Raw genomic sequence first — 27,965 nt, forward strand, 5'->3', positions numbered from 1 at the left:
AGCATTAGTGATGGGATGAGCACTGGGTGCCATACTATATGTTGGCAAATCGAACTCCAATAAAAAAATATAAAAAAAATTTTTTTAACTAAAAATAAAATAAATAAATAAATAATAAAATAAAAGAGAAAAGAGCATTGGTCAGGGTTACTGTATTTGTCCCTTTCTCTCACCTCAGCTGAAGTCTGCCTGGCTGCCCTGCACTGGTTTGGTTCCAGACATAATGCTCTCAATGTTCTCTGAAGGTAACGATGTTCTGGATGTGAGGTGACCCTGCAGTAGCCTCTTAGGCCTCAGGGGGTGTCCTGCTGGTCCTGGGGCCATTCAGTAGCAACAGCACTTCCAGGGTACCTCGGACTAGATCCAGCTCCCCACTCACTGCTGGGTGCAGGGGCAGCTGTGATAGTCAAGATCAGATTTTTCATTATCAAGATCTGACTTAGAAAAAAAAAAGATCTGACCTCATATAGAGACAAAGTGGACACTGGAGATTCTGTCCCTCTGGAGGAAAGACACCACACTTTTGAGAAGCTATGACTAATTGAAAATGAATTTGAAGGGCCTGAGTCAAGATTAGGGGCACCCACCTTGAAGACACGCTATCAGCAACAAGAAAGTTGGACACCATGAATAAAGACCTAGAAACATGGGTGCCTGGGTGGCTCAGCTGCTTAAGCATCTGTCTTTGGCTCAGGTCATAATCCTAAGGTCCTGGGATCAAGCCCTGTGTTGGGCTCCTTGCTCAGTGGAGAGCCTGCCTCTGCAGCTCCCCTTCTTTGTGGGCACACTTGCTCACTGTCAAATACATAAATAAAATCTTAAAAAAAAAAAAAAAAAAAGACCTAGAAACATCTGACTTTCTACTTGGGTGTGAAGTACACATTCCAAAAGAGTACAAATGTCAAGATATAAAACAAGTCAAGCTAATGGCCAACATACCAGAAAAACTCAGTCTCTACAAGCTACAGCAGAGTAGCAAAATCAAGTCACTGCCTCTGTTAACGTCTGCAAAATCCATCAGGAAAATGAAGGAAAAATTCAGGGAGCTCTCAGAGTGCTCTGGAGAAAAAAATCTCATCTTCAAGGAAGCCTGACACTGTTTTCAACAGAAGTTAAGTGAATGAACAAGAGAGTGGAGACATTTGTTACACAAAATAAGAGAATATTACAAAATTCTTTTTTAAAAAATCAGATCATGGGCAGCCCAGGTGGCTCGGCAGTTTAGCGGCGCCACCTTTGGCCCAGGGCATGATCCTGGAGATCCAGGATTGAATCCCATGTCAGGCTCCCTGCATGGAACCTGCCTCTCTCTGTGTGTGTCTCTCGTGGATAAATAAATAAAATCTTAAAAAAATAAAAATTAAATAAAAAATCAGATCAAGCTTCTATGCAAACATTACAGAAGATGAAGGACGGGGCTGCTGCTCCTGGAGAAGACATGGATGTCAGGAGCCTGGAACCTTCTGGTGAAACAGGTTCACCAGAAGGTGAGACCACGTGGAAGATGGATGTGAGGTAAGACAATGATTTAAGTGAGTTTAAACACTCATTTAAAAACTCCTGAAGAAGAAAGAAACCAGCTACATACTAACTGAAGAATGTGAAATAATCAGCACCTTGAAAGATCTTCTGAAATGTCTCTAAACTAGGAAAGTGTCACTGCAATCAGGAAAATAAAAAGCAAGGTAGAAAGGGAGACATCACAGCTCCAATGGAAACTTCACATCCTCCTTAAGTGTATCAGCATAAAAATCATTTTCACCAAATACCTGATTTAGAGAGAATGTACCCTACAGAATGTACCCTACAATGAAGAGAATCCTTCAAAAGCAGATGACAAGACGAGCCATTAATGCAAAGAGCTGAACACCTACAAAATACAAGCCAAAATTCCTTCAGAAAAATTCTAAAGAATTGTGTGTTATTATTGAGTCCTAGTGAAAGAAGAGCTCATGACAATGAGTTAGGAGCTCTGTTGGCTGAGAGACACCTCCATAGCTTAAGAAAGAAAGTGCATATCTGAGACAAAAACTAAGGAAGACTGTAAGGTTTTGAAAAAATATCCTTATGCTCCTGATGTTGCAAACAGGATGTTTTGGAGAGGGCAGAGACCACCAGACCATCCTCTGGATGTTTCCAGATCCCCAAGGAAAGAACAGTACTAGGCTGTGGTTGGTTGAGGATCCAGGGTCTCTCCAAGGATCAGGAGCCCAGGGGAAAGATCCCTCTGGAAGGTAAGCTCCATCCTGACATAACAGATCTTTCTTAAGATCTCAAGACAGGAAAAAAAAAAATCTCAAGACAGCGAGGGTATCCTGGTGCTCCTGACACACATAGCAGCTTGGAACTCTCTTTGATTCAACAAATCATAGGATCAGAATTCCATTGACCTAGACTTTGGTCCTCCCCCTTACCCCTTTCCAGCCTTCAGATGTTTTAGAAAAACTCAGGGGGATTGCTCAGGGGACAAAGGACTCTCTGGTCTTCCCCCATTCCAGAAATTCAGAAGAAATTGCCTAAGAATCTTCTCCGCCAAGGGGTTTCACTGGCCCCACACTTCCTCCCCAACCTCCATCACCCACAGGAAATGTCTCTGTATCAAAGTCTGTCCACACCCCTGACAACACAAGTGAGTCACCACTGAGCTGACCCCTACCTTCCATTGATCCTATAGAACCAGAACCACAGCAAGATGTTTTCTCTTCACTAAAATAATTTTCTTTCTTTTTTTAAAAAAAGGATTTTATTTATTAATTCATGAGAGAGAGAGAGAGAGAGAGGCAGAGACACAGGCAGAGGGAGAAGCAGGCTCCATGCCGGGAGCCCGACGCGGGACCCAATCCCGGGAACCCAGGATGATCGCGCCCCGGGCCAAAGGCAGGCGCCAAACCGCTGAGCCACCCAGGGATCCCCACTAAAATAATTTTCTAATACTATTTTAGTGTTATTGCTATTAAGTGATTTTGCAGTGTCTACAATGAAAACCACTTGGGATTATACTTCATTGACAATGTTCTATAGTTGTGGATTATTTCAATGTGACACTAAGTTAATTGCTTCATTTTATCTTATTTGCAAGCAGCATAATTACAGCTTTTTGTTGTTTTTAGCAAGTCTTCTAAAATAATCCAGGAAGCCAGTATTTCATTTTGCCTTTCTTTTAAAATAATTTTGATGTTGCTCTTCTGGTTTTATTGCCATGATATAAAGTGATTACGCAACATCTCAGTGGGAGACCTGATACAATTACAACATTGAGGATTGTGGATTATTTTGTGCCTGATGTGAATGTGAATCAGATTTAACTCTAGGCCACCTGCCTCTGCTCTGCTCAACCTGAACTCCTTGGGGTGTTGACTGGGAGGCAGATTTAACCTTGACTCTGAAAGGTGACCCAGGTTCCTATGAAACCAAACCCAGCCACTCTTCACCCAGGGCCTGTCCCAGACAAAATTATGAAGGTGACAAAGGCTTTCTAGGACCCCAACTCCCTTCCCTGTTCTGTGTCCTGTACCATGCTGCCCCATCAGAAGCCTGGATTTGGGGCTGGACAGGACCTCAGAGGGCAGCAGTCAACCTTCACCTCTCCTTTCCTAAACTGTCTCGCCTTTACAACTGCACAGTCAATGGAAATACTTTAAAACCTTAAGCCCACCAATGCCTCTAATCACACTGAAATTCAAATCCATGCTCCAGTGACCCATGAGGTTGTCTATGCCCTGGTCCAGACATGCACAGGCCCGAGCCCCTCCTACACAGCCACTGACCGTTGTCCTTCTGTCTGACAAACAGCCATTCTGGGCCTCCTAGTGCTGGACCTAGTGCTGGATCCACACACCTGCAATGCCTCCTTGGAGACTTCCTGGACCCCACTGCTCCCAGTGGCTGAATGTTTCCTGAAGAACACCGGCTTTGCCCTTGAAACAGCTCCTCTCTCAGGTATGGGTTTCAGGCCAAAGACCCCACATGAATGCAATTCATGGAGAGGTCAGGAAAAGTTCAAGGTTGTGGGGAAAGAGGCAGAAACATGGCAGGGTGGCCACTGCCTCCCATGGTGAGCATTGAGCAGGAAGGAACTCAGGTGGTTCCTGGGAAGAAAAGCCAGTGGACCTCAAGGCTCAGGTGTTTCCCTGGTTTGGATGGTCCCTCGCAAGGAGGGACTTGGTAGCTCTCAATAACCAGCTCTTCCCTAGGAGCCATGCCTAGTATTTGTGAGGCGCAGAATTCAACAAAGCGTAGACCTTCATAGGAACTCATAGTTCTTGACTTCATCCTCCCAAAACCCACCCATGACTCCCCCCAGTGCAGGGGTCACATGCGGAGATGAGGAAACAGAGGTTCAAACAAGCTCCAAGTTATGAAACGTTCAGAGGTGGTTGTCAGTTTGTGCTCTGAAGGACAGGGATGAGGCTTACCTCTGCCCCTTCCCAGCCGGCTTCTTTGGGCATGTCTCCTAAACCTGCTCCCTCGAATTCCTCACCTCTGACAGAGGTGCACGGGTTGAGATGAATTTGCAGAAAGCGGGATCCCTGGGTGGCGCAGTGGTTTAGCGCCTGCCTTTGGCCCAGGGCGCGATCCTGGAGACCCGGGATCGAATCCCACGTCAGGCTCCCGGTGCATGGAGTCTGCTTCTCCCTCTGCCTGTGTCTCTGCCTCTCTCTCTCTCTCTGTGACTATCATAAATAAATAAAAATTAAAAAAAAAATTTAAAAAAAAAAAAAATTTGCAGAAAGCTCTCAGCACACGGTCAGATAATTTGCCATGTTTATGATCACCCTCTAAGTCATTGGCATTGACTCTGGGACATCCATTCCGAAATCCCATTCGTTTTCCATTCTCTGAAAAGCTGTTTGGCCTCTGTTTCAGCTTTTTTTCGGCTGGCAGACTGCACCAAAATGCAGTACGAGGACCCTCGGGCGGAGGTTATTTACCGAGGAGGAGCTTCCCCAGACCTTGCGAATGCACATGTGCTTGGGCCAGGTGTGCACAGGCTGGAAGCATAGGAGCACGCTCTTCCAGGGGCAGAGCCCAACAGCAGCAGGTGCAGGAGGGGAAGGCAATCAGCCTTGAATGCAGATCACAGGAATAGTCCCTGGAGCTGAGAAAGACCAAGGGAAGAGGGGGTTGGTCAATCCAGGCTCACTGTGAGTGGGTAAGAAACAATTGCGTAACTAGCAAATGTAGTCCTCGTTAGAACCAGGGGCTCTTTCTGGAAGCAGCAAAAACACTTTGGACATAGCTATGGGAACAAATGGGAGAGGGTCTATTAAGTAACATTGGAAATAAATTGGGCTTCTCTGTTACTGTAACAGCTGAAACCCAGAGAATGCACCCATGCCCTGAGCACTCACATCTAATTTGTGTCATCGGGGCAGCCCAGGTGGCTCAGCGGTTTAGCGCCGCCTTCAGCCCAGGGCCTGATCCTGGAGACCCGGGAGCATGGAGCCTGCTTCTCCCTCTGTGTCTCTGCCTCTCTCTGTCTCTCTCTCTCTCTGACAGGAATAAATGAATAAAAAAATAATAATTCATGTCACTGTCTGATATCACCGGCATTTGAGTCTGAGCCTCTCACCAAGTTCAGAGTGTGGCAAGGTGTCTGCCTCCCTTGTGGCCATTGGTGACCTGCGGAGCTTTTACACAGACCACTCTCGGCTCCGTGTGGGAACTTGATGGGACTGTAACGGTAACACTCTAGAACCTCTAGAACCGTAGGTGTTTTCAGTGTTTCCATGTTGTTCTATTTGTAGGTGATATTTTGTGGCTATTAGGAGTCCACTAAAATAATCAGAAGCACAGACCTTTATTTTTTTCTTAAAATGATACTTTTTTTTCCTCTTCTGCTTTCATTGCTGGTATGTAAGAAAGGACAGTCTTTTGGTTGGCTCTAATTAACAAGGACCCATGACATGAACACTAAGAGGGAATTTTACATGAGTGGGCTCAAAAGATTGGGAATGCAAACTTTATTTCTATTGTAACAAGAGCTGAGTTACTCTGGTTATAACACTGGTATGTTCCACAAAATCAATTTTTAAAAAAAGGTAAGGTTGTGAAACATTTTGTCTGGCCAAGCATCCCTTTCTTCGCTGTTCATCATGTGTAGCTGTAAAAATGGCTCCAAAGAGACCTGCCCCTGTGAATCCTGCCACCTTTATCCATCCTCAGAGTGGAGCTTTGGCACGCATTAGCAGCTCAGAGTTTTGTGGGTTTTTTTCTTTTTAAGATTTATTTATCCATGAGAGACACACAGGCAGAGGGGGAAGCAGACTCCCTGCAGAGAGCCTAATGTGAGGCTCCAACCCAGGACCCTGAGATCACGACCTGAGCTAAAGGCAGACGCTCAACCCCTGAGCCACTCAGGTGCCCTGGATTAGCAGCTCAGAGACGGACCTTTCCTCCAGAGGCAACCCGTTTCGCACACTTAAGAGTCAGTGTTCTCTGCCACCACAAACCTGACTGACACCTGCCAGAACTAGGCTTTCAAAGTGAACACACTTCAGTTAGGTTTGGCGTAGAAGAAATGGAATCATCAGAGTGTGTAAGAGAAACACTGAATTCATATTTAACCCTAAGGCCACGAGCTTCTTACCATCTGCAAGCTAAACTAACTGGGATGATCCTTAAGACAATCTTAACTCTGAAAGTTGCCCCAGGTGGGCCCCCACCGAGCTCCCGGGACAAACCCAGCACTCTCCAGCCAGGCCAGCCCCCAGCAGGAATATGACTCTAACAGACACATTTTGGGGACCCTGACCCTCTGCTCTGTTCTGTGCCCTTCACTTCCTGTCCCCATCACTAGTCCCTGAGAGGAATTCCTGCCAATCTCTTGGCACATAGGGGAACGAAGCTAATGACGCCCTTGGCGTTGAATCTGGGACCTCTATCCCGCCTATTCCCATTCATTTCCCATCCTGAAAAACTGCCCGTGTGTAAACTGTGTTTGCCTTGTGGGCGGCTCCAAGCGGTTGGCAGTACGAGGACCTTTCCCGGAGGACAATGTTCAGCATGGTGCACTCAGAAGGGTGGACACTGTGATCGTGACGAGCATCGGCGGGGGTCGGGGTGTGCAGGCTGCAAGCACATGACGCACCTCCTGAGGACAGATTGGGCCATCAGTGGGGACGTGGTAGGAGAGAGGAGCTCAGGAGAAAACTTCTGAGTCCTTGACAGCAAGAACTGCCACAGGTAGAGCCTCAGAGGTTCCCTGGGAGAGGGATGGAAATGCCAAAGTCACTACCAGGTGGGATCCCAGTTAGGCCCCAAGGGGATACTTTGTGGACACAGGATTTTAGAGCCTCCCATTGAAACAAACTTGTGAGTGCGTACCTTAGGCAGTATTAGAATAAGAAACACTTGGGGGCTTCTCTGAAACAAGAACATACATCCCAGTGAGTGATTCCTCCCCAGCTGCCCTGGTCTAAGCAGGGCACAGTCACTAATACGTGTCACCGTCTGGTATCACCGGCATTAGAGTCTGAGCCTCTCACCAAGTTCAGAGTGTGGCAAGGTGTCTGCCTCCCTTGTGGCCATTGGTGACCTGCGGAGCTTTTACACAGACCACTCACGGCTCCGTGTGGGAACTTGATGGGACTGTAACTCTTAGGTAACGCTTTGGAACTGTAGGTGTTTTCAAAGTGACTCTTGAAATTCGGCGTTTCCGTGTTATTCTGTTTGTAGGTAGTGTAATGACAGTATCCTCATTCTTGTTAACAAGTCCACCAAAATGATCAGAAACACATTCTTTCTTCTGGAATAATTTTTATTTCTTTCTCATTGTTTTCCTGCTTTTATATAAGTGATTGCACAATATGGTGAATTAATAGGATTATGCTGTTTAGGATAGTTTTTTTTTATAAATGTCCATTACACAAAACATGAATTATACTTTTTGTCATTCATATTCAATCCAGAAACAGGAATATTTTTTCTCTCTTCTGATGCAATTTGGGACTTTCTTGCAATTGTTTTCACTACTGCTGCTAAAAAAATTGTACATTTGCTCAAATTTTGCTCAAATTGAAGTTCAAGAGGATTATTATTTCTAAGACAGTGCTTCATGCATGGGTCTCATTTGGAAGTAAATTTGGTGACTGCCTTGTTTCTTTGTCCTAGACGGTGTGAGGAGAGTCTTTCAGAGATGGTTGTTTCTTAAGGTCCCATGATGAGAGTTTATCATGAGGGCTCTCACACCTAGAGAGATTTGAAACACAAACTCCACTTCTATGTACTAAGAGTCAAATTGACTCTACCTGTAGAGACAGATATAGCTAACGAAGTTATTTTCGGAAGAAAGTAGCCCATGACATTTGTATAGGCCAAGCTTCACTTCCTTCAGCATTCCCCTAGTATTTAAGTATATTAACAGCTCTGAGGAGACCTACTGGGGGATTCAGACACCTTCTGCCTCCAGCCTCAAAATGCAGCTCTGCACAAAGATGACCAACACAGAGAAGGAGATTTCCCTTCAGAGGCATCCCAATCTCACAGTTTTCTTTGTATGGCACCCTACTCCAGGCCTCCTGCTGCCCGCTGACCCTGCTGATCTTGACTAACATCCCTCCAAACCAGCCTTTCAGGGCTCACACTTCAATGAATGAGAATGTGGGTAAAGTGGAGTCACTGGGATGCTTGAAAGGGAATCTGAACTCGGATTTAACCCGAGGCCACAAGGCACTGCAACCTCCCTGGGCTGATACTCCAGCCTAGTGTTCTTTTACCAGGGCCAGCCCAACACCAAATAATGATGGTGAAAACACTTTTTAGGAATCTTAATTGTCTTCCCTGTTCTACTATCCTTCACTTCTCCCTCACATCACAAGGCTTATCTTGGGAATGGAAAGGACCTCAGTGGAGTGTCAACCCTCCCTGACTCCCAGATTGCCACCTCCATCCTCAGCCATGGCCTAGCCAACATGGTGACAGCTGGAGCCAATGTCCACAGACAGTTTAGAACTCTTGTCTTCCACCAGGACAGAGCAAGGATACCTGGCCCAAGAGGCACTGGCCCTTGTTGGACCAGGACCGAAAGAAGCCCTGCTTCTCCCAGGATCATTTTCCCCTCACTACTGCAGGACTGCCAGGACACATAAATAAGGCTGTGGGCAGGTGGCTGCCCTCCAACCCTCACAGTATTGTCAGCACACAGGGTGTAGCAAGTCACAGGCAGAAACGACCATCTACAAACAAACTGGGCAACAGCAGGTCATTTACCCAATGACCCTGAGGTCTTTGAAAACGGTGATCTTAATGAGGTGGGGTTCAGGAGTAAATGTAATCTGCTGCTCAAGTTAACAAAATGCAGACCGCTTCTCAGGCTTATGGAGATAGGCATAAAGCCTGCAGTAGTGCGCATTTCTACCCCTGGCTACAGATGAATGAGACTATTATAGACACTATGTAAAATATTCCCAAAATGTCTCTTACTCGGCTAGTTTCTAAAAACAAATTACCCAGTTGTTATTTGGATGGAAACAGGAGTCCAGAGAAAGCACCCTCCTTCCACAGCCAAAGAAGCATTGTGAGTTTTTCACTGTAGCATGACATTTTGCTTGACCACATAAATCTGGTTTTTCTTTGATCATACTGAATTATCAAAGCTTTGGAGATTGGTAGATTTGTCCCCAATTAAAGCAAGTGTATGGCGTCTCCATCAGTTGATGTATTTTCATCCTAAGTGATGCTCTAGAACTAGAACTGTCTTTGCCTGGGGGCTTCCTGAGATAGCCTGCACCTAAACAGTTTGCCTGTATAGGCTGGGCTTGATGCTCTAAAGCCCTGACATGACCCAAGATGAGACCTGACTCCTGGATGCATCACTGAGCATGGATTCACTTGTGTTCCTCAGTATCAACTGTGCACAAGTGACCTAATGGTGTCCAGGACAAGCCCAACACAGGTCCAGAAAAATCACCTCCCAGCAAAGATCTGTGTGTTAGCGCACTGTGCTAGGCCCTGTGTCCACTAATCTCTTTGGGGGTTTTTTTTGTTTTTTTTTTAAAGATTTATTTATTTATTTATGATAGACATAGAGAGAGAGAGAGAGAGAGAGGCAGAGACACAGGAGGAGGGAGAAGCAGGCTCCATGCCGGGAGCCTGACGTGGGACTCGATCCCGGGACTCCAGGATCGCGCCCTGGGCCAAAGGCAGGCACCAAACCACTGAGCCACCCAGGGATCCCCTACCAATCTGTTATCTTATTTCTAATTATGTCTTTCTTCATAACTTTAGTTTTTATTCCTTTTGATGTAGGCTTAAGTTTATGAATTTTGATTATGATTTTGGATCCAACTTAAGGATGTCTTAGAATTGGAATTTGGAGGGAAAGGCACATAACAAATGAATATACATTCTATAGTAAATTGAAAGCTATTCAACATGATTTCATGGTTTGTCCTAAAAATCAAAAAATATTTTTTCCATTAAATAATTGCATTAACCAAGGTGCCTTGAAACAAAAGATGGAATCTGATTCCGTTGGTGTAACGGAAATCTTAAGATGCGAATACATTATGAAATTTCTGGCTACTTATGTCAAGTTCCCAGAGTCTCACACTGTCTCCCATGCATGTCATTAGCATCCCAGCAATGATAGCTTCACCAATTTATTCATGGAGAAACGCCCCTGGCTCCTCATGATCATACACACGTGAAAGAGTTCTGAAAAGGATCCCAGGACTGAATGAGAAGAAATACATTTCATACATATCCATTTCCATTGCCTTTAATAAAATTTACATTCTTGGGAATTTCACTTTTTATTTTGAACTTCTTAGCTTGAATACTAGAAATAAAATATGATTGACACTAAAACTTACTTACATTACTTCCTGTAGCACTCAGACAGCAAGAGGCCTCAGATCTTAGAATAGCAGGATTCAGTGATACATTGATTTTTATGAAGTCTAGGAGTCAAAAGTGTCATGAATATCTTAGGAAACCAGAATGATGTGAAAGCATCTAAAATAAAAGGGTAACTTTAAATGATGTAATAAGAACTACAATTTAAATGATAGAATAATTTTTTTAAGATTTTATTTATTTATTTATTTATTCATGAAAGACACAGAGAGAGAGAGGCAGAGACACAGGCAGAGGGAGAAGCAGGCTCCATGCAGGGAGCCCAATGAGGGACTTGAACCCAGATCCCAGGATCACGCCCTGAGCCAAAGGCAGATGCTCAACCACTGAGCCACCCAGGTGCCCCTCCTTGTCATTCTTCTTAAGTAAAGAGCTTGAGAATAAAACCTGGGGAATAGGTGTGCCCTCCTGCAGGAGAAAAAAAACCCTCAGATGCACCCCCACCCCCACCCCCCCCAAAATGGCTAAGACTTGTTTTATGAAGATGCAATGTAAACTCCTTAGGAAATCTGTCTCTAAGAGAGTCGGCTCACTGTGCACAGGCAAGAATGACTCAGCCAACTTGGCACCCAACATTTATACAAGGAATACGTGTGCACACATACACACGAACACACACTCCTATTGGGTCCAGTATACAGGGTGCCATTTTATTTTGTTAAGTCATGGATGGCTTAAACATTTATTTTCAGGGTAAAAAGCCAATTTTTTTTTCCTGAATTGAAGTACTTTTTCAGTGCCGTGAATATTTTATACAAATGCTTTCCATAATAGAAATTTCTGTCTCGTATCAGTTCCACTATCCCTTTGGAATATTGCTGGATGAACTACAGGACAGACGCCATGGTGTTCAAATGGGGGTCACTGCTCAGCCTCCTCTACCCCCTCACCCTCTCCAGGACGGCATGTGGCAGTGACGAAGCTCAGCACTTCCCAGACCTAAGCTGTCCTTTAAGCATTTTCCGGGACTGGGAGGAGGAAGCAATAGATGGAAGAGAGTTGAAGAGAGGGGAAGGTAGAGGAGTGTCAGACATCAGGAGAGGATGGAAAGGAAGTGGTTCTCAGGGGAATGCCCTAGGGCACCCTGGCTCTTCCTTCTGCAACAGGTCCTGGATGCTGCCAGCCCAGGTTTCCCTCCTCCCCCAGTCAGACTCTTTGTCGCTCCCTTATTTTCTGACAACGCTTTTCTTTTCCTTCTGTCTTTACTCCAGACCCGTATTTGAGAGCAGACACCAGACATGGATCCAGCTCACCTCCTGCTCCCACTTCTCAATGAAATGTATGAGAAATAGTAAAGCTGTTCCTGATGGTCAGGACCAGGCGCAGTACCTTCAGTTATGTCTTGATGTTCTTCTGCAGAATATAAATGCTTTTATACACTATGGACATCAAAGATGTCCACTCTGCGACTGTGATGGATCAAGACGCAAACAAGATCACTTTGTTATCCTGTCTGAACACCGACAAATGGGAACATTGTCTAATCCACAAAATACCAACTGTTCTCTCTCCTGACCAATGCAAATGACTGTCGCTCCTTCACAATTATGGCACCAGCCTTCCTTAAGTTTCCCTTTCTAAAGATAAGATTTATTAAAATACCAATCACAGAGTCATCTCTGTACATGGCAACACGCAATCCAGAGAAAAATGCCTGTTTCCATGAACTCACCCCAAAATCACCCAGCATCAGTGGAAATCCTGTATAAGGCCCTTCTGCAAGAGCAACTACTCCCAGACCATGGAGGATTAGGAGGATCAACCAGGAACTAGCAGCAGGATGGGGAACAGTGATGGTGGCCCCTCAAAAGGATCAGAACAATCCCTTCAGCCACTGAAGACTGGGTTGGGGCCATCAGGAAAATGCTGGCTGGAAAGGTGCCCTCCGGGCAGCCCTGGTGGCTCAGCGGTTTAGTGCTGCCTTCAGCCCGGGGTGTGATCCTGGAGACCCGGGATTGAGTCCCATGTGAGGTTCCCTGCATGGAGCCTGCTTCTCCCTCTGCCTGTGTCTCTGCCTCTCTCTCTGTATCTCTCATGAAAAAATAAATAAAATATTAAAAAAAAAAAAAGAAAGGTGCCTTCCCTCGGCCAGCTCTTCTCTAGGGGTTGGGCCATGTGGGCTTGTTGTCGCCCTATTGGGGGAGCAGGGTTAGATTCCATTCCCCCTATCCACCCAAGATTTGTATGACCACAGTAACCATACAAGTAGATCTTCCTTCTTACCTGGAGCCCCACTCAAGGTTGAGACCCTCCAGGCTACCGCCGCTGTGAAATGAGAGCAGATGAGGTAGTGAAATGAGCATTAGGGAAGTCAAATGAAATAGGCTCCTACAACAAATCTGGCCAAGCAACAACACCTGCATGCTATGCCTGTGGATATCAATGACATGAGGACTGTGTGCACAGAAGAAATAGAATTTTGGGGTGTCAGAAAGTGTGTCATTAATTCACCTCAATCAGGCTGCTTGAGTAAAGTAACAGTCGTAGGAAAAATGCACTGTGTTGGTGGGACGCCTGGGAGTCTCTCATCGTGCTGAAAGGGTGTCTTAGTGAACATGGGTGAGGAGACTGCAGATGGGTCAGATTCTGAGGGGCCTTGATTGACACGTAAAACATAGGGCCACTGCCTCCACCGGAAGAGGCTGTAGTTCTAGAAAAGTGTAATGCACCACCTCTGTGTTCACATGTGCAGCCTTGGGAAAGATGGCCTTTGTATGTCATACGCTCTACCCACTGAACCCAAAACCAAGAAAGTTTGTCTTGACATCCCTTTGACCCATCTGCTACCAGAGTGGGAGGACCTCACTCCTCTCAGACAAGGCCCAAATCTATGCTATCTCAGTTACTCTGTGAATCAAATTCCCCCATTACATTGGCCCTGAGACTGCAGATTTGTCTCCACATTTTAATAAACTGATCAGGATAACTGGATAACTAAATCCAAGGATGTCTTCATTTGACTTCTTTGTGTCCTTTCTTCCTAAAGTACAAGTAAACCTCTTTTCCGGGATAAAGGAAACACTTGGATTTCCTCCTTTCTTCCACATGTAGGCAACATTCTGAGTCTTAGGTCCAAGGAGATTCCCTCATTTTCTGCATGTCGCATGACCACCTGAGTAAATAACATCACATGATCTTCAACGGAATGGATCCTGTCTTACCAGTACCCTCTTAGGTGAAACCCAAGAGTAAGTCTCTTGGAACTTTCTGTTTAAAAAATAAGTTTCATGCCCTTCTAAATTTCACAAAAATTTACTGCAATTAAAAGAAACTGGGCTATAAAAATCATAACAAATGGTTTCTTGGAATATTCAGATAATTGCTTAAAAATAAAGACTTAGGCACCTGGGTGGCTCAGTCAGTTAAGCATCTGTCTTTGGCTCAGGTGATGATCCTGGGGTCCTGGGATCGAGTACCCAGTGAGGCCTCCCTCTCAGTGGGGAAGTCTTCTGTCTCTCCCTCTGTCCCTCCTCCTGCTGTGCTTTCTCTCTTGCTCTCTCTCATGCTCTCTCTCAAATCTTTAAAATAATAGGGCAGCCTGGGGCTTTAAAATAATAGGGCATCTCAGAGGTTTAGTGCCACCTTCAGCCCAGGGCGTAATCCTGGAGTCCGGGGATCAAGTCCCATGTCGAGCCTGCTTCTCCCTCTGCCTGTGTCTCTGCCTCTCTCTCTGTGTCTCATGAATAAATAAATAAAATCTTAAAAAAAAACAACAATAAAGATAGTTCTGACCATAGAGCTTAAGATACAAAAACCAAATTTGTATACACACCTTATTCTCAATTATGTCCTGGCAATAAATGACTTCAAAACACTAGTGGCTTACCTCAACAAAAGTCTATTTCTCATCTGTCTGGGATTCAGGTTAATGGGATCATCCTCATCTAGGACAGAGAAGGGTCATGGTAGTGAGAAAAGAGCAATGCCTCCCCACCAAAAAAGGATGGTACAGACTGCTTCATCAATCCCACTCATATCTCACTGGCTGAAAGAAATCACAGGGAAAACCTGAAATCAATAATTTGTGAAATACAATCCTCTTGGAAGACATGTCCTAACTGGGCTAGTGCCATGAGAGTGGGCATGAAATACGTGGCCCCTACAAAATACATTGTTCATCTATTTGGTCAAAATTATTAGCTTCCTTCCCTAAAGTACACAAAGTAATCTTACCCTTTTCCACCACACACAATATGATTTTCCAAGCCTAAAACCTCCATTCACGCTGAAAGTAACTAGAAGATCCCAGTATCACTCCTCCATCAAGATATCAAAGAACAAAAGCCAAAGCTATGAGCCAGTTGGAATAAGGACTGAACCTATGTAGTAAACATCCTCTCATCTATAAAGAAGAGGAGAGAGACTGCATCCATTGGAACAAAGCAGTAGCAAGATTCAGCTAGGGAGATGTTTTGGGATAGACCTTTAACTGGACAAGCTTTCCCCTCTCTTTCCCACCTATCAATTTCTGCTTCCTGGCCGAAGTCCCCAGACCAGATTCTTGGATGTCCCTTATCTTGCTTGGCCTCATTAGTAGGGATCCTAGAGACTGCAGAGGAGGAAAAAAAAAAAAAAAAGGAAAACACAAATACGAACCAATTAGCCCATCCTCCAAGTCATTACTCCTAATTTTTCTCTCATCTCACCTTAAGTATCTTGAGCTTATCAGTTGTCTATGGCAAAAACACACTTCACTTTTTTTTCTTGTGGCAGTTTACAGGAATGCCTAAATAATAGAGGAATGATTTACTGGTAGAAGTTTTAATGTAATCACTGCTGTAGACCAAAGGTTTTAAATCACAACCCAGGTTTGAGTTTTGCATTCCTTAACTATGTATAAATTTTTTTCTCAGAAAGTGTCTCCAAGTTATTTCTTCATTTAATGAGTATAAAGTCTACCTGTACCCCTTACCCTGAAGTTCTATTTCCTCACCATTCTTCCTGTTAAACAACACTTTCCTTTTTTTTCCAATAGTAATAGAATATCCCTTTATTAACACATTCCTGAGCTCATTTCTTTCTAGATGTTCCCAGGCAATAGTGGCCAAGAGCATGTGAATCATGACAGAGATATTCTGTGATCCATTATTCAGGGCACAAGAGGATTTCCTCTTTTTTTTTTAATAATAAATTTATTTTTTAATGGTGCTCAATTTGCCAACATACAGAATAACACCCAGTGCTCATCCCGTCAAGTGCCCCCCTCAGTGCTCATCACCCATTCACCCCCACCCCCCGCCCTCCTCCCCTTCCACCACCCCTAGTTCATTTCCCAGAGTTAGGAGTCTTTATGTTCTGTCTCCCTTTCTGATATTTCCCACACATTTCTTCTCCCTTCCCTTCTATTCCCTTTCACTATTATTTATATTCCCCAAATGAATGATAACATGTAATGTCTGTCCTTCTCCAATTGACTTATTTCACTCAGTATAATACCCTCCAGTTCTAGGGGATCCCTGGGTGGCGCAGCGGTTTGGCGCCTGCCTTTGGCCCAGGGCGCGATCCTGGAGACCTGGGATTGAATCCCACATCGGGCTCCCGGTGCATGGAGCCTGCTTCTCCCTCTGCCTGTGTCTCTGCCTCTCTCTCTCTCTCTCTCTCTCTCTCTGTGACTATCATGAATAAATAAATAAAATCTTTAAAAAAAAAAAATACCCTCCAGTTCTATCCACGTCGAAGCAAATGGTGGGTATTTGTCGTTTCTAATGGCTGAGTAATATTCCATTGTATACATAAACCACATCTTCTTTATCCATTCATCTTTCGATGGACACCGAGGCTCCTTCCACAGTTTGGCTATTGTGGACATTGCTGCTAGAAACATCGGGGTGCAGGTGTCCCGGCGTTTCATTGCATCTGAATCTTTGGGGTAAATCCCCAGCAGCGCAATTGCTGGATCGTAGGGCAGGTCTATTTTTAACTCTTTGAGGAACCTCCACACAGTTTTCCAGAGTGGCTGCACCAGTTCACATTCCCACCAACAGTGCAAGAGGGTTCCCTTTTCTCCGCATCCTCTCCAACATTTGTGGTTTCCTGCCTTGTTAATTTTCCCCATTCTCACTGGTGTGAGGTGGTATCTCATTGTGGTTTTGATTTGTATTTCCCTGATGGCAAGTGATGCAGAGCATTTTCTCATGTGCATGTTGGCCATGTCTATGCCTTCCTCTGTGAGATTTCTCTTCATGTCTTTTGCCCATTTCATGATTGGATTGTTTGTTTCTTTGGTGTTGAGTTTAAGAAGTTCTTTATAGATCTTGGAAACTAGCCCTTTATCTGATACGTCATTTGCAAATATCTTCTCCCATTCTGTAGGTTGTCTTTGAGTTTTGTTGACTGTATCCTTCACTGTGCAAAAGCTTCTTATCTTGATGAAGTCCCAATAGTTCATTTTTGCTTTTGTTTCTTTTGCCTTCGTGGATGTATCTTGCAAGAAGTTACTGTGGCCGAGTTCAAAAAGGGTGTTGCCTGTGTTCCTCTCTAGGATTTGATGGAATCTTGTCTCACATTTAGATCTTTCATCCATTTTGAGTTTATCTTTGTGTATGGTGCAAGTGAGTGGTCTAGTTTCATTCTTCTGCATGTGGATGTCCAATTTTCCCAGCACCATTTATTGAAGAGGCTGTCTTTCTTCCAGTGGATAGTCTTTCCTCCTTTATCGAATATTAGTTGACCATAAAGTTGAGGGTCCACTTCTGGATTCTTTATTCTGTTCCATTGATCTATGTGTTTCACCCATTTTCTGCCTTCCAGGTTTTCACAGCTAACATAGCTTTACCAAAATAATTTATGGAGGCATAACATGAGTAGCCATCTTTCTAGGATTCAATAAAGTTTTCCACCATCCATGGTTATCTTCATGACAAATACGCATGTACACATCTTTCCTGTTAAATGTCATCATTTCCAAATAAGCAGTTTGATGATTGTGTCAGGCAGAGTTCAACAATTCAACCAATGAAATAGAATCCGTATACCTAGTGATTAATTGCAGAGAATTGGCTTATGTAACTGTAGAGACTCACTAGGCAATTCCAAAACTCCTAATATGGGCTGAACCCTTGAGCATGAGCCGAAGCATCAATTAACAGGAAGAATGTCTTTGCAAGGAAGACTCCACTCTTTCCTTCTGGCCTTTCAGAATTGACTTAGGTCCAATCAGATTATATAGGATAATCTCCTTTAAAGTCAAGTGAGGGGATCCCTTGGTGGCTCAATGGTTTAGCGCTGCCTTCAGTCCAGGGCATGATCCCAGAGTCCTGGGATCGAGTCCTGCGTTGGGCTCCCCACCTGCTTCTCCCTCTGCCTGTGTCTCTGCTTCTCTCTCTCTCTCTTTATCTCTCATGAATGAATAAATAAAATCTTTAAATAGATAGATAGATAGATAGATAGATAATAAAGTCAAGTGATCGTGGACTTAATCACGTCTACAAAATATCTTCACAGAAATACCTGTGATAAGTGAATAAGTTCTGTAGCTTAGCCATACTGAGACTAACCATTTCTGTCTACACCTTGTTGAGCTGTAAGCCATACACCTCTCCTGAAACCATAAATGACTTCCAAATTAAAAAAAAATAACAATGTGATATTTCTGCCTAATATGGTCCGGGTATCCTGCCTATAATAGAAACACACAACTCCCTTCCCCAAAAGAAGATGCAACATCCTTGGATGATGTGCATACTTCTCCTTTGATACTCCTTAAATACAGTGATCTAAAGTGAACTATCGGGGTGCCAGGGTGGCTCAGTTGTTTAGGCATCTGGCTGTTGATCTCGGCTCAGGTCATGATTTCAGGATCCTGGGATAGAGCGCCATATGGGGCTCTGAGTTCAGTGTGGAGTCTGCTTCAGATTCTCCCTCTCCCTCTGCCCCTCCCCCTGCTCACGCTCTCTATTTCTCTCAAAAATAAAAAAATAAAATAAAAAATATATAAGATGAGCTACTATTGGGATGCCTGCTAGCTCAGCCAGTAGAGCATGTGACTCTTGATCTCAGGGTCATGATTTCAGGCTCCCATGCTGGGCATGGAGCCTACTTAAGATAATAATAAAGCTAACTATAATTAATGCACCTTATATTGGGTTATTGGGGGATAGCTGTGGGAAGAAAACAAAAAATATTTTAATATGTATACAGATTCATAGCAAAATTTTCATAACTAGCATGTCCTTGTTTCTGAAAATGGTCATAAAGTAGTACCTGGTATTATTAACAGTTTTCTTCCACGACAACTTCATATTTCCTTTGACCTTAGCAACCACCTCACATGGTTTTGATTCTGGTCAGGTGACCCAAACACTTATTTATATTTATAGATATATTTAAATTATGTGTAATATATACAAATATGTATCTATAAGTCTGTTCTTATAGAAATATCTCCAGTGCTAACATCTATATCGTTTAATCTCAACTAAAGAAATAGGTTCAGTAGCATTCCGACCTCATAGGAAACTAGTGAACTTATACATACACGTGTGCACATGTATATACACATATACGCACATAAAGACATTTGTTATAAATAATTGGCTTATACAGTTGTAGCACCTGGATAGTCAAGAATGAGATTTCTGGGGCAGACCCTGTTGAAGGTCAGGCTGAAACTCTCACAGGCAATGAAGCTGCTGTCCACAGCTGTGATTTCTTTTCCTCCATGAATACCCAGCTTTGTTCTTAAGACTTCCATGATTATATCAGCCCCACCCAGATTATCAAAGATAATCTCCTTTACTTAAATCCAATTAATTATATAATTCAATCAATCTACAAAATACCTTCAGGGCAGCAACCACCCAAAAACCTAGATTCATATTTTTTTTTAATTTGAATTTTTTTTATAACTACGGAGTATAGACTAGTATAGTCTAGTATAGATTAGTCAAGATAACATGTAAACCTTAGTACCAATGATGGAAAGAAATGTGTTTCAGGGGTGCCTGGGTGGTTCAGTTGGTTCAGCATTTGTCTTTGGCTCAGGTCACGAGACCTGGTGTCCTGGGTGTCCCTCTGTCAGGCTCCTTGCTCAGCAGGGAGCCTGCTTCTCCCTCTCCCTCATGCTTATGTTCTCTCAAATAAATAAAATATTTATTTTAAAAAATGTGTTTCAGTAAGAATTGAAGAAAACAGGAAAAATATAAAGTGATCTATATCCAGACAATATTAGAATATCATCAAGCCAAAATAATTAAAAAGCAAAACTACAAAAACATGGAGAACAAAACATCTATAATGTATGTGTGTGTGCGTGTGTGGAGAGCACAGATTCTAAGTCTAAAGGTATTAGGATAGATGCAAAATTGCCTAGTAGAGTCTGTACTTCTTCATCTGATTACTTCAAGTTTCTTTCTAAAAGTGTTAAACATTTAATGAAGGAATTAAATAGAAGGCTATTTAAGAAATGAGTGCATCACCCTGGGTGTTGATAAGACTGGTGTCTTAGAGTGCTGCTGAGTTGCCCACTCACCTTTGTGAGTACCTCTTCCCAAGATGGATTTGAATAGCGCTGCAAGTGGTAAGTTTTCATCTGCATTTTGTTCTCTTTGATAATGCCACCTACTTTATTTTCCAGAGTTTATAAAAGTTAAAATTCACAATCATGATTAGAGGGCCAAATTATTGGAGCAGGAGATTTTTGCACTGATGGGTTCTTTAAAGTTGGAGACTGGAATTTCAAACTTAAGATAACAGCCATAAGTCCCACAACTGGGTTGGCAAAAGATCTAAAGCTGACACTGTAAATGGAGAAAAATATATTATGGAATACCTAATATATTTAGTTTTATTATAATGTATTTTATCTCAAAGTACCAGTGTATTTTATCTTAATTCTTTAAGGTTTTACTTGTTTATTTCCATTAATTTTCCTAGCTCCTATTACTTCCTATTTTCTTTGTATGTAATTTTCTGGATTTTTCAGTAACTTTTTCCTTCGGTAACTCAGATCACATTGTCATTTTTTCTATTATACATTCATATTTTACTTACATGTCTCCAAGTTAGCATGACTTTAGATGTACCCCTAAAGTAAAAATATAGAACCATTGTTGAACTTACAGGCTTTCAGCCTGAAAAAAAAAGACATGTTTACAGAGAATTTTTAATCCATAAACATAACCTTCATACTCCTTTTCCCATTTTCTCTTCATCGGGCATACTACAAAAAGAAACAGAAACCTGGCAAGGCAGGATTGTTTACAACCAGAGTCAAAAGGATATCCTCCAAGAATGGTTTAAACAAAACCCATACCCTGATAAAGCTACCAGAAAACAATGGGCCAAGGAAATTGGCATTCCAGAGTCTGAAATTCAGGTAAGCATTAGGTTTCTATTTCATTATCTGTCAGATTCAAGGTAAAGAGAAAGGCTGGGCTCAGGACTTTCAAGCAATTCTTAGGTATGTTGCTCAAAAGGATTTTATTGTTGTATATTAAAAACAAGAACTGTGTTTGTATCTTTTATCAATTGTGGAAATACTGGCTGGGTGTATTCACTGATGGGAGGAGCATATACTCCTCTATCTCCCAATAGGAGATAAATCAATTTTTGAGATTTAGGTAACTTAGGAAATTATAACACTATGTTAATGATATGGTATCATTAAGTGTTGATATAGGGCACCTGGGTGGCTCAGTCGTTGAGCACCTGCCTTTAGCTCATATGGTGAACCCAGGGTCCTGGGACTGAGCCCTGCATCAGGCTCTCCTCAAATACCCTGCTTCTCCCTCTGCCTCTGCCTCTCTCTCTCATGAATAAATGAATAAAATTTTTTAAAAATATATGGATATATACTGGAGCTCCTGACTGGCTCAGTCAGTAGAGTGTGAAATGCTTGATTACAGGGTCATGAGATCAAGTCCCAAGTTGGGTGTAAAGGTTAAATAAAAATAAAAATAAAAATCTTTTTAAAAATATGTTGATATATGCAGCAGAATGAGGATTAATATGTAATTATGAGGAAACTGTGAGGCAAGAACTCATGTAAGTTCCCAATTTTCAGGCTAATTTTTTTTAAATACCTGAAATGTGATTTACACACAGAAGTATATAAAGTAATATCCCATATTGTATTATTTGAATAAAGCTACTGGTGTGAAAATGAAACCATGTTGGATTTCTTCAGTTAACAGGGTGAGAGTTGTAAACAATACAATTATACCAGGTGAAACAGCATCTAAAACAACGAAGATCAGTAAAAATGTGCTTTTAGAAGAAAATAATGAGTTCAGATTTTTGTGTCTATATAGAGTCTCCAGTAAGCCACTGGCTCTAAGGCCCTTAGCCTGAAGAATGCTGGAGAGAAATTTTTCTTTACTCTTCATGCATTTGATCTGGGTGTAAAGAGTTTACTCAAATCCTAGTAATAAAAGCGCATCCTGTGGGAATATCTGATGATGTGCTTAAGACTTACCTGAAAATATTTTGATTAATTAATTTAGAGCACAGATAACTTTTTAGCACAATGCCTGGATAAAAGAGTGGTTCATTAAATATTGGTTGTCATTAACACCCTAAATCTTATCACAAATTATCAAAATAAAACATTCAAATAATTAGAAAGTACATGGCAAATCTGACTCCAATAATGAGGAAACATACTTCAATGGGTTATATTTGTGACAAGAGTTTCACAGCAAGGTATACAGGGTCCCAGGAGTTGCCTTACCTATTGTTGATTATAGGATGAGGGAATATTGATGAGTACCACTGTTGATTGTGGCTAATTTACTCCCCATTTAAAGAAATTCTTGGGGTCCCGGGATGGCTCAGTTGGTCAAGCGTTCAACTCTTGATTTCAGCTCAGGTCATGATCTCAGGGTTGTGAGACTGCAACCCATGTTCCACACTGAGCTGGAAGTCTGCTTCTCATTCTCTCCCTACCCCCTCTCGTACACTCTCTAAAATAAAAAAATATTTTTAAAAAAAGATTTTATGTATCCATGAGAGACACACATAGAGAAGCAGAGACACAGGCAGAGAGAGAATCAGGCTCCCTGCGGGGAGCCAGATGCAGGACTCGATCCCAGTACCCCAGGATCATGACCTGAGCCAAAGGCAGGTGCCCAACCACTAAGCCACCCAGGTGCCCCTAAATAAAGCTTTAAAAAAAGATTCACATTCTCTAAAATAAATAAATCTTTCTTAAAAGATTCACATTCTCTAAAATAAATCTTTAAAAAAAGATTCTCTCCTTCTGCCCCTCCCATCCTGCTCATGCACTCTAAAAAAAGGGGAGCAGAAAAAAGGAAATTATTTTCCACAATCAATTCTATGTGTATTATACATTATAAAATGGTATTTTTTAATGTAAAAGTAATTATTTAATGACTGTAAGTAAGACCAAGCAATATAATTGTGCTTCTTTTGCAGACTGGAGACAATGTTTAGCTACAATTTTCTCATACAAACATTAAATGACATTCATATAGAAGAAACACCCTCACAAATAACTGATGGGTGATGAACACACACCAAGTCTGACCAAAGCAAAACACAAACTGAAAACAGTTGTAATTACTCATATTTTTTTAAAGATTTTACTTATTTATTCATGAGAGACAGAGAGGCAGAGACACAGGCAGAGGGAGAAGCAGGCTCCACACAGGGAGCCTGACGTGGGACTCAATCCCGGAACCCCAGGATCACGCTCTGGGCCAAAGGCAGAACTAAACCGCTGAGCCACCCAGGCTGCCCTAATTACTCATTTTTTAAATTCAACATGTTCATTCTATTTTAAAATTAGTAAATGGAGAAGCTAAAAATGCTTCTATTTCAAGACATTAGAGAGCTGGCATATGTAATTGTTTACAACTTGTAAAAGTAACTCAAATTTGAAGTAAATGCTAAACCACGTGTTAAAATAAGATGGTATTAAGAGTTTATTTCCTTATTCATGAGAAACAGAGACATAGGCAGAGGGAGAAGCAGGGTCCCTATGGGGAGCCCAATGTGGGACTCGATCCCAGGACCCCAGGATCACGACCTAAGTGAAAGGCAGATGCTCAACCAGAGCCACCCAGGTGCCCCTTGGTATTTCTTATAAAGAGATAAGGGGCGGGGGGGGGGGGGGGTGGCAAGAAAAGGCATTCACACATTGAAATCCTGTTAGGAGAGAGAAGTGGGAAAAGGAGAAAGAAAAATATTGATCTCCTTTGATAGAACTGACAGTGTCTCTTCAATTTTTCTTGGGATACCATGATGACGACCATAAAAGATATGCTGTCCTGAACTGTATGCTAATAGTAATAGAACTCCTAGGATAATACATCACCTTTTCCTTATGGGTATTATCCCAATGGCAGTTGATCAAAATCTATTGCATTGATATTTGGAACAACAGCGATTGAGTTACAGGGCTTTCACATCTTCTCCTGCTTAGATTTGGTTTAAAAACCATAGAGCGAAACAGAGACGATTGGAATTTGGATGCTCCTTTGGAAAAAACAAAACCCAAGGACAACACCAGTATCAGCCTTGGACTCAAGGTAAAAAAACCACTGGTCCAGGGATGCCCTAAATCATTTAAATAAATAAAATATTTTTTAAAAAATTAAAAAGAAACTACTGGTCCAAACGCATTTCTTCAGTGGGTCCCTGTGAAAGTGGAAATGACTCGGCATGTCGCACCCATATTCTTGACAAAAAACCATCGCCTTTGGGAGGCACTTACAGCTTGTTCTGAGCACCCTAGTGTCAGAAATAGAAGCACGGTCCCACAGCTGGCTAGCATAGGCAGGTTCTTAGCAAGCAAGGCTTTGGACCTTTTGGTCCTGTGGCTCTGGGCAGGGTGGCATCCTCTTCTGTCACCCTGAGGGACTCAGGTGGACTGAGTGTAATCTCCCCAAGTTCAAGTTCCCAGTTCAAAGATGAAAACTGTTCTAAAAGACCCCTTCTGTTCCTGTGTTCTCCTTTAGAATACTTACCAAAAGCAGCCAGACAAGACTGGACACCCATCACAAGGTCTCAATCGCACACCCTAGTTCAGGCCTTCGAGAGGAACCATTTCCCTGATATTACAACCAGGAAAAAACTGGCTAAAAAAATGGGCATTCAGGAACCAAGAATTCAAGTAAGTTCTGTGACACCAAGTATGTTCTACCCATAAGTGATATTTCTCCCAGAGTTGCTGAAAAACTTTGACCTATCTTGGATTATCACAATCATCAAGGGTAAAGGTATGGGATGGTAAATATCTAGCATTGCTGGTGTAAAATGAAGAATGCTGTCAGTGGTATACACATTTAGAATCAGCAGCAGCGAAACTGGGGGGAAATGTGAGAGTTAATGCCTGTTCTGAGAACGCTCTGACAGGTTTTCTACAGCCTGGCACTGCTGTCATTTTCGTCCAGGTAATTCCTTTCTTGTGAGGCTGTCCTGTGCCTAGTAGGTATTTCTCAGCACTCCTGGTCTCTACCAACTAGATACCCCCACATCCTCTCCCCCAATTTGTGACACCCTCAGAAATCTATATACTTAATCAAATGCCCTCCAGTTGGGAGAACAAAGTCATTCCCGTTGGGTACCTTCTAAAGTTATTGGGACAGTGGTTTAGTATATGTCAAATGCTCGTGACTAAGCACATTCATAGGTTCATCAGCACAGAAACCCTCAAAAGACTTATACTCATTAATCCTTCATCAGATTTATACACACGACGTATATAAGATAGGGGTTCTTAGGCACATGTTGGCAAAAAGAAAATATCAACCTAGTCAAGAAAACTTGTTTGCTGATCCAAGGTTGAAATCAAAGAGAGAAATCTAGAGCACATGCCTTTTCAGCCAGTCTCAATTCATCAGAAGTTGATTGCTATGTTATGACCTCAATTTGTTTGGATGTGTATTCACACACATTAGTACATAGACATTTATAAATACACACATATACATACATACACATACGAAACACATGAACCAGAGTAATTAATTTCACATACATGGAATATTTCTATTTCATTTGAAATTTATATGCACATGCACATACACACAACCATTCTGATATTGGAGCCTGTATTAATAGCCACTTCACTTTACACAGTATGAGAAACAGAGATACAATCACTTCTGATTCCTCTTCTTTTCTTTACATAGGTGTGGTTTCAGAACCAAAGATCCCTATACCCAGGGCAGAGCAGAAGTGAGTCGATGAATTCCTTGGCAGATGGCCCAAATGGAAGACCAGGTCTGACAGCTCAGCAGCACCAAATTAATCAATCCACTCTCCTGGGCAGGTCTCATCATTTTTCTTCCTCCAATTCTTTCAGCAGGAACCAAACATTTCTACCTGCTTCTCTCCCATCCCATGAATCCTCTGTCCCTTGTCTGAGCCAAAGACCAAGTGTCATGATGGTGCAGCCCACACAGGCTATACAGAGAGAAAATTCTGTCTCTACTCTGAGCCTTAGGAATTACCTGCCAATGCCCTCGACTTTGGGAGGAGACCTCTCAGATACTCAGACTCTTTTCTGGTCCCCAAACCAAGAAAAATGCCAGAATCACAAAGAACAGAGTGGGATAGGAATCTTGCAGTTGAAGGACTATTCTCAGCCTCATCCTGAGGACCAAAAACACCAGCTGCAGGACCTGGAGCAGGTGGACATATCTTACATTCTGCAACGGTGGGATAATGTGTGCCAGGCTGATTGCAAAATGGGATCCTGGAGAAGGGACACACTGAGACACACATGGCTGCAGTACTCGGCCAACTGGAGAATCATCCTGTTCCCTTGGCCAACTATACCAGGGATGTGTAGAAACCTCAAGCCTTTATGTTAGTTCCTATTATCCACAGGTTTTCAGGAAACAGTACCTTTTCTGAGTCCTAATCCACAGAAAGAGGGCCCTCTATGACCCCAACTGTGTTTCAGTGAAGATAATTTCAGGCTGTATTCTGTATGTTACAAAGCTCACCAGGGCCTCAGTTCAGGAGAAGGAAGAAGTCATTCTCAGAACCTGGTCCAGGCCTCTCTTCTTTTGATGCAGAATCAGTGCAACTTAAAGGACAGTGAATAATGAAGTCATCCTGTTTGGGACAAAACTAATCCAAGAGAAAGGAGAAAACAACTGGAAACTCAAATGGAGGTTTTAACTTTTTCGTGGGCAGTGGTTATCATCTTCTGTACTCACTTCACTGAGTAAAGGATTGTTTCTAAGCTGCATATAGCCTTTGGAAGCACCATGGGCATTAACCAGCAGACAGGTCCGCTGAATCCTTCCAAACAAAAGCATTTTTCTGACACATGTGACCTCCTCTCTAATCATGATGTCCACCAACCTGAAACTTCTATGAACTGTAACCAAACCCAAACGAGAATAGGTCTACAAGGGACATATCAGCACTCCTTTCTCCCCTAGCAAGATGGAAAAGCAAACTTAAAATTAGTTTATCATGTAGAAAATGAAAGGATAGTGTATTTCCTGATGATGTGAGTTCATAAAAACGAGCTTTTCCCTAAAGCTCTGAGGATTTTAATTGGAACTAGAAATTATCTCAGTATCTACCAATACAGGAATGATTAAATGAATTAGGATAAATCCACGATACTGAGCATTCTTCACTTGTATTTTTTTCCTATTTAAAACATACAAAAGGGATCCCTGGGTGGCGCAGCGGTTTAGCGCCTGCCTTTGGCCCAGGGCGCGATCCTGGAGATTCGGGATCGAATCCCACGTCGGGCTCCTGGTGCATGGAGCCTGCTTCTCCCTCTGCCTGTGTCTCTGCCTCTCTCTCTCACTGTGTGCCTATCATAAGTAAATAAAAATAAAAAAAAAAAAAACATACAAAAAAATTACAATAGTCACAACACCATACAACCACTTAGTCTAATATTAGTATTTCTACATTTTTAGGTTTTTCACATATATTTATATATATATATACACACATATCCAGAAAATTCCTTATTGTAAATAAATTATATATTAATCTAAAATCTAAGATAACCATTCTCATTTCCAGTCTTTCTTCTTCTGAAATGGTAAATTTTCAAAGTAGATTTTGGTGTATAAAGGTGTACATGGGTTTACCTTGGTATAATAAAAGTATCTTTGAAAAATACTTTTTGTTCACTTTATCAGTTTGCATTTTGTCATATTGCTTTGCTTCAT

The 27,965-nt window shown here is 42.4% G+C and overlaps 1 protein-coding gene across 1 annotated transcript; it reads left to right on the forward strand.

The window, feature by feature from the left end:
* Positions 1–1,405: 1,405 nt before the first annotated feature.
* DUXB (double homeobox B) lies at positions 1,406–26,535 on the forward strand. Its single transcript, XM_038538827.1, is given in 8 exon segments — positions 1,406–1,487; positions 3,793–3,939; positions 4,867–4,980; positions 21,027–21,172; positions 24,239–24,344; positions 24,774–24,928; positions 25,950–26,494; positions 26,496–26,535. Coding segments are annotated over 8 exon segments (1,335 nt in total).
* The last annotated feature ends 1,430 nt before the right edge of the window (positions 26,536–27,965 follow it).

Source organism: Canis lupus, chromosome 5, assembly GCF_011100685.1.
Source record: "Canis lupus familiaris isolate Mischka breed German Shepherd chromosome 5, alternate assembly UU_Cfam_GSD_1.0, whole genome shotgun sequence".
NCBI classification, from domain to species: Eukaryota; Metazoa; Chordata; class Mammalia; order Carnivora; family Canidae; genus Canis; species Canis lupus.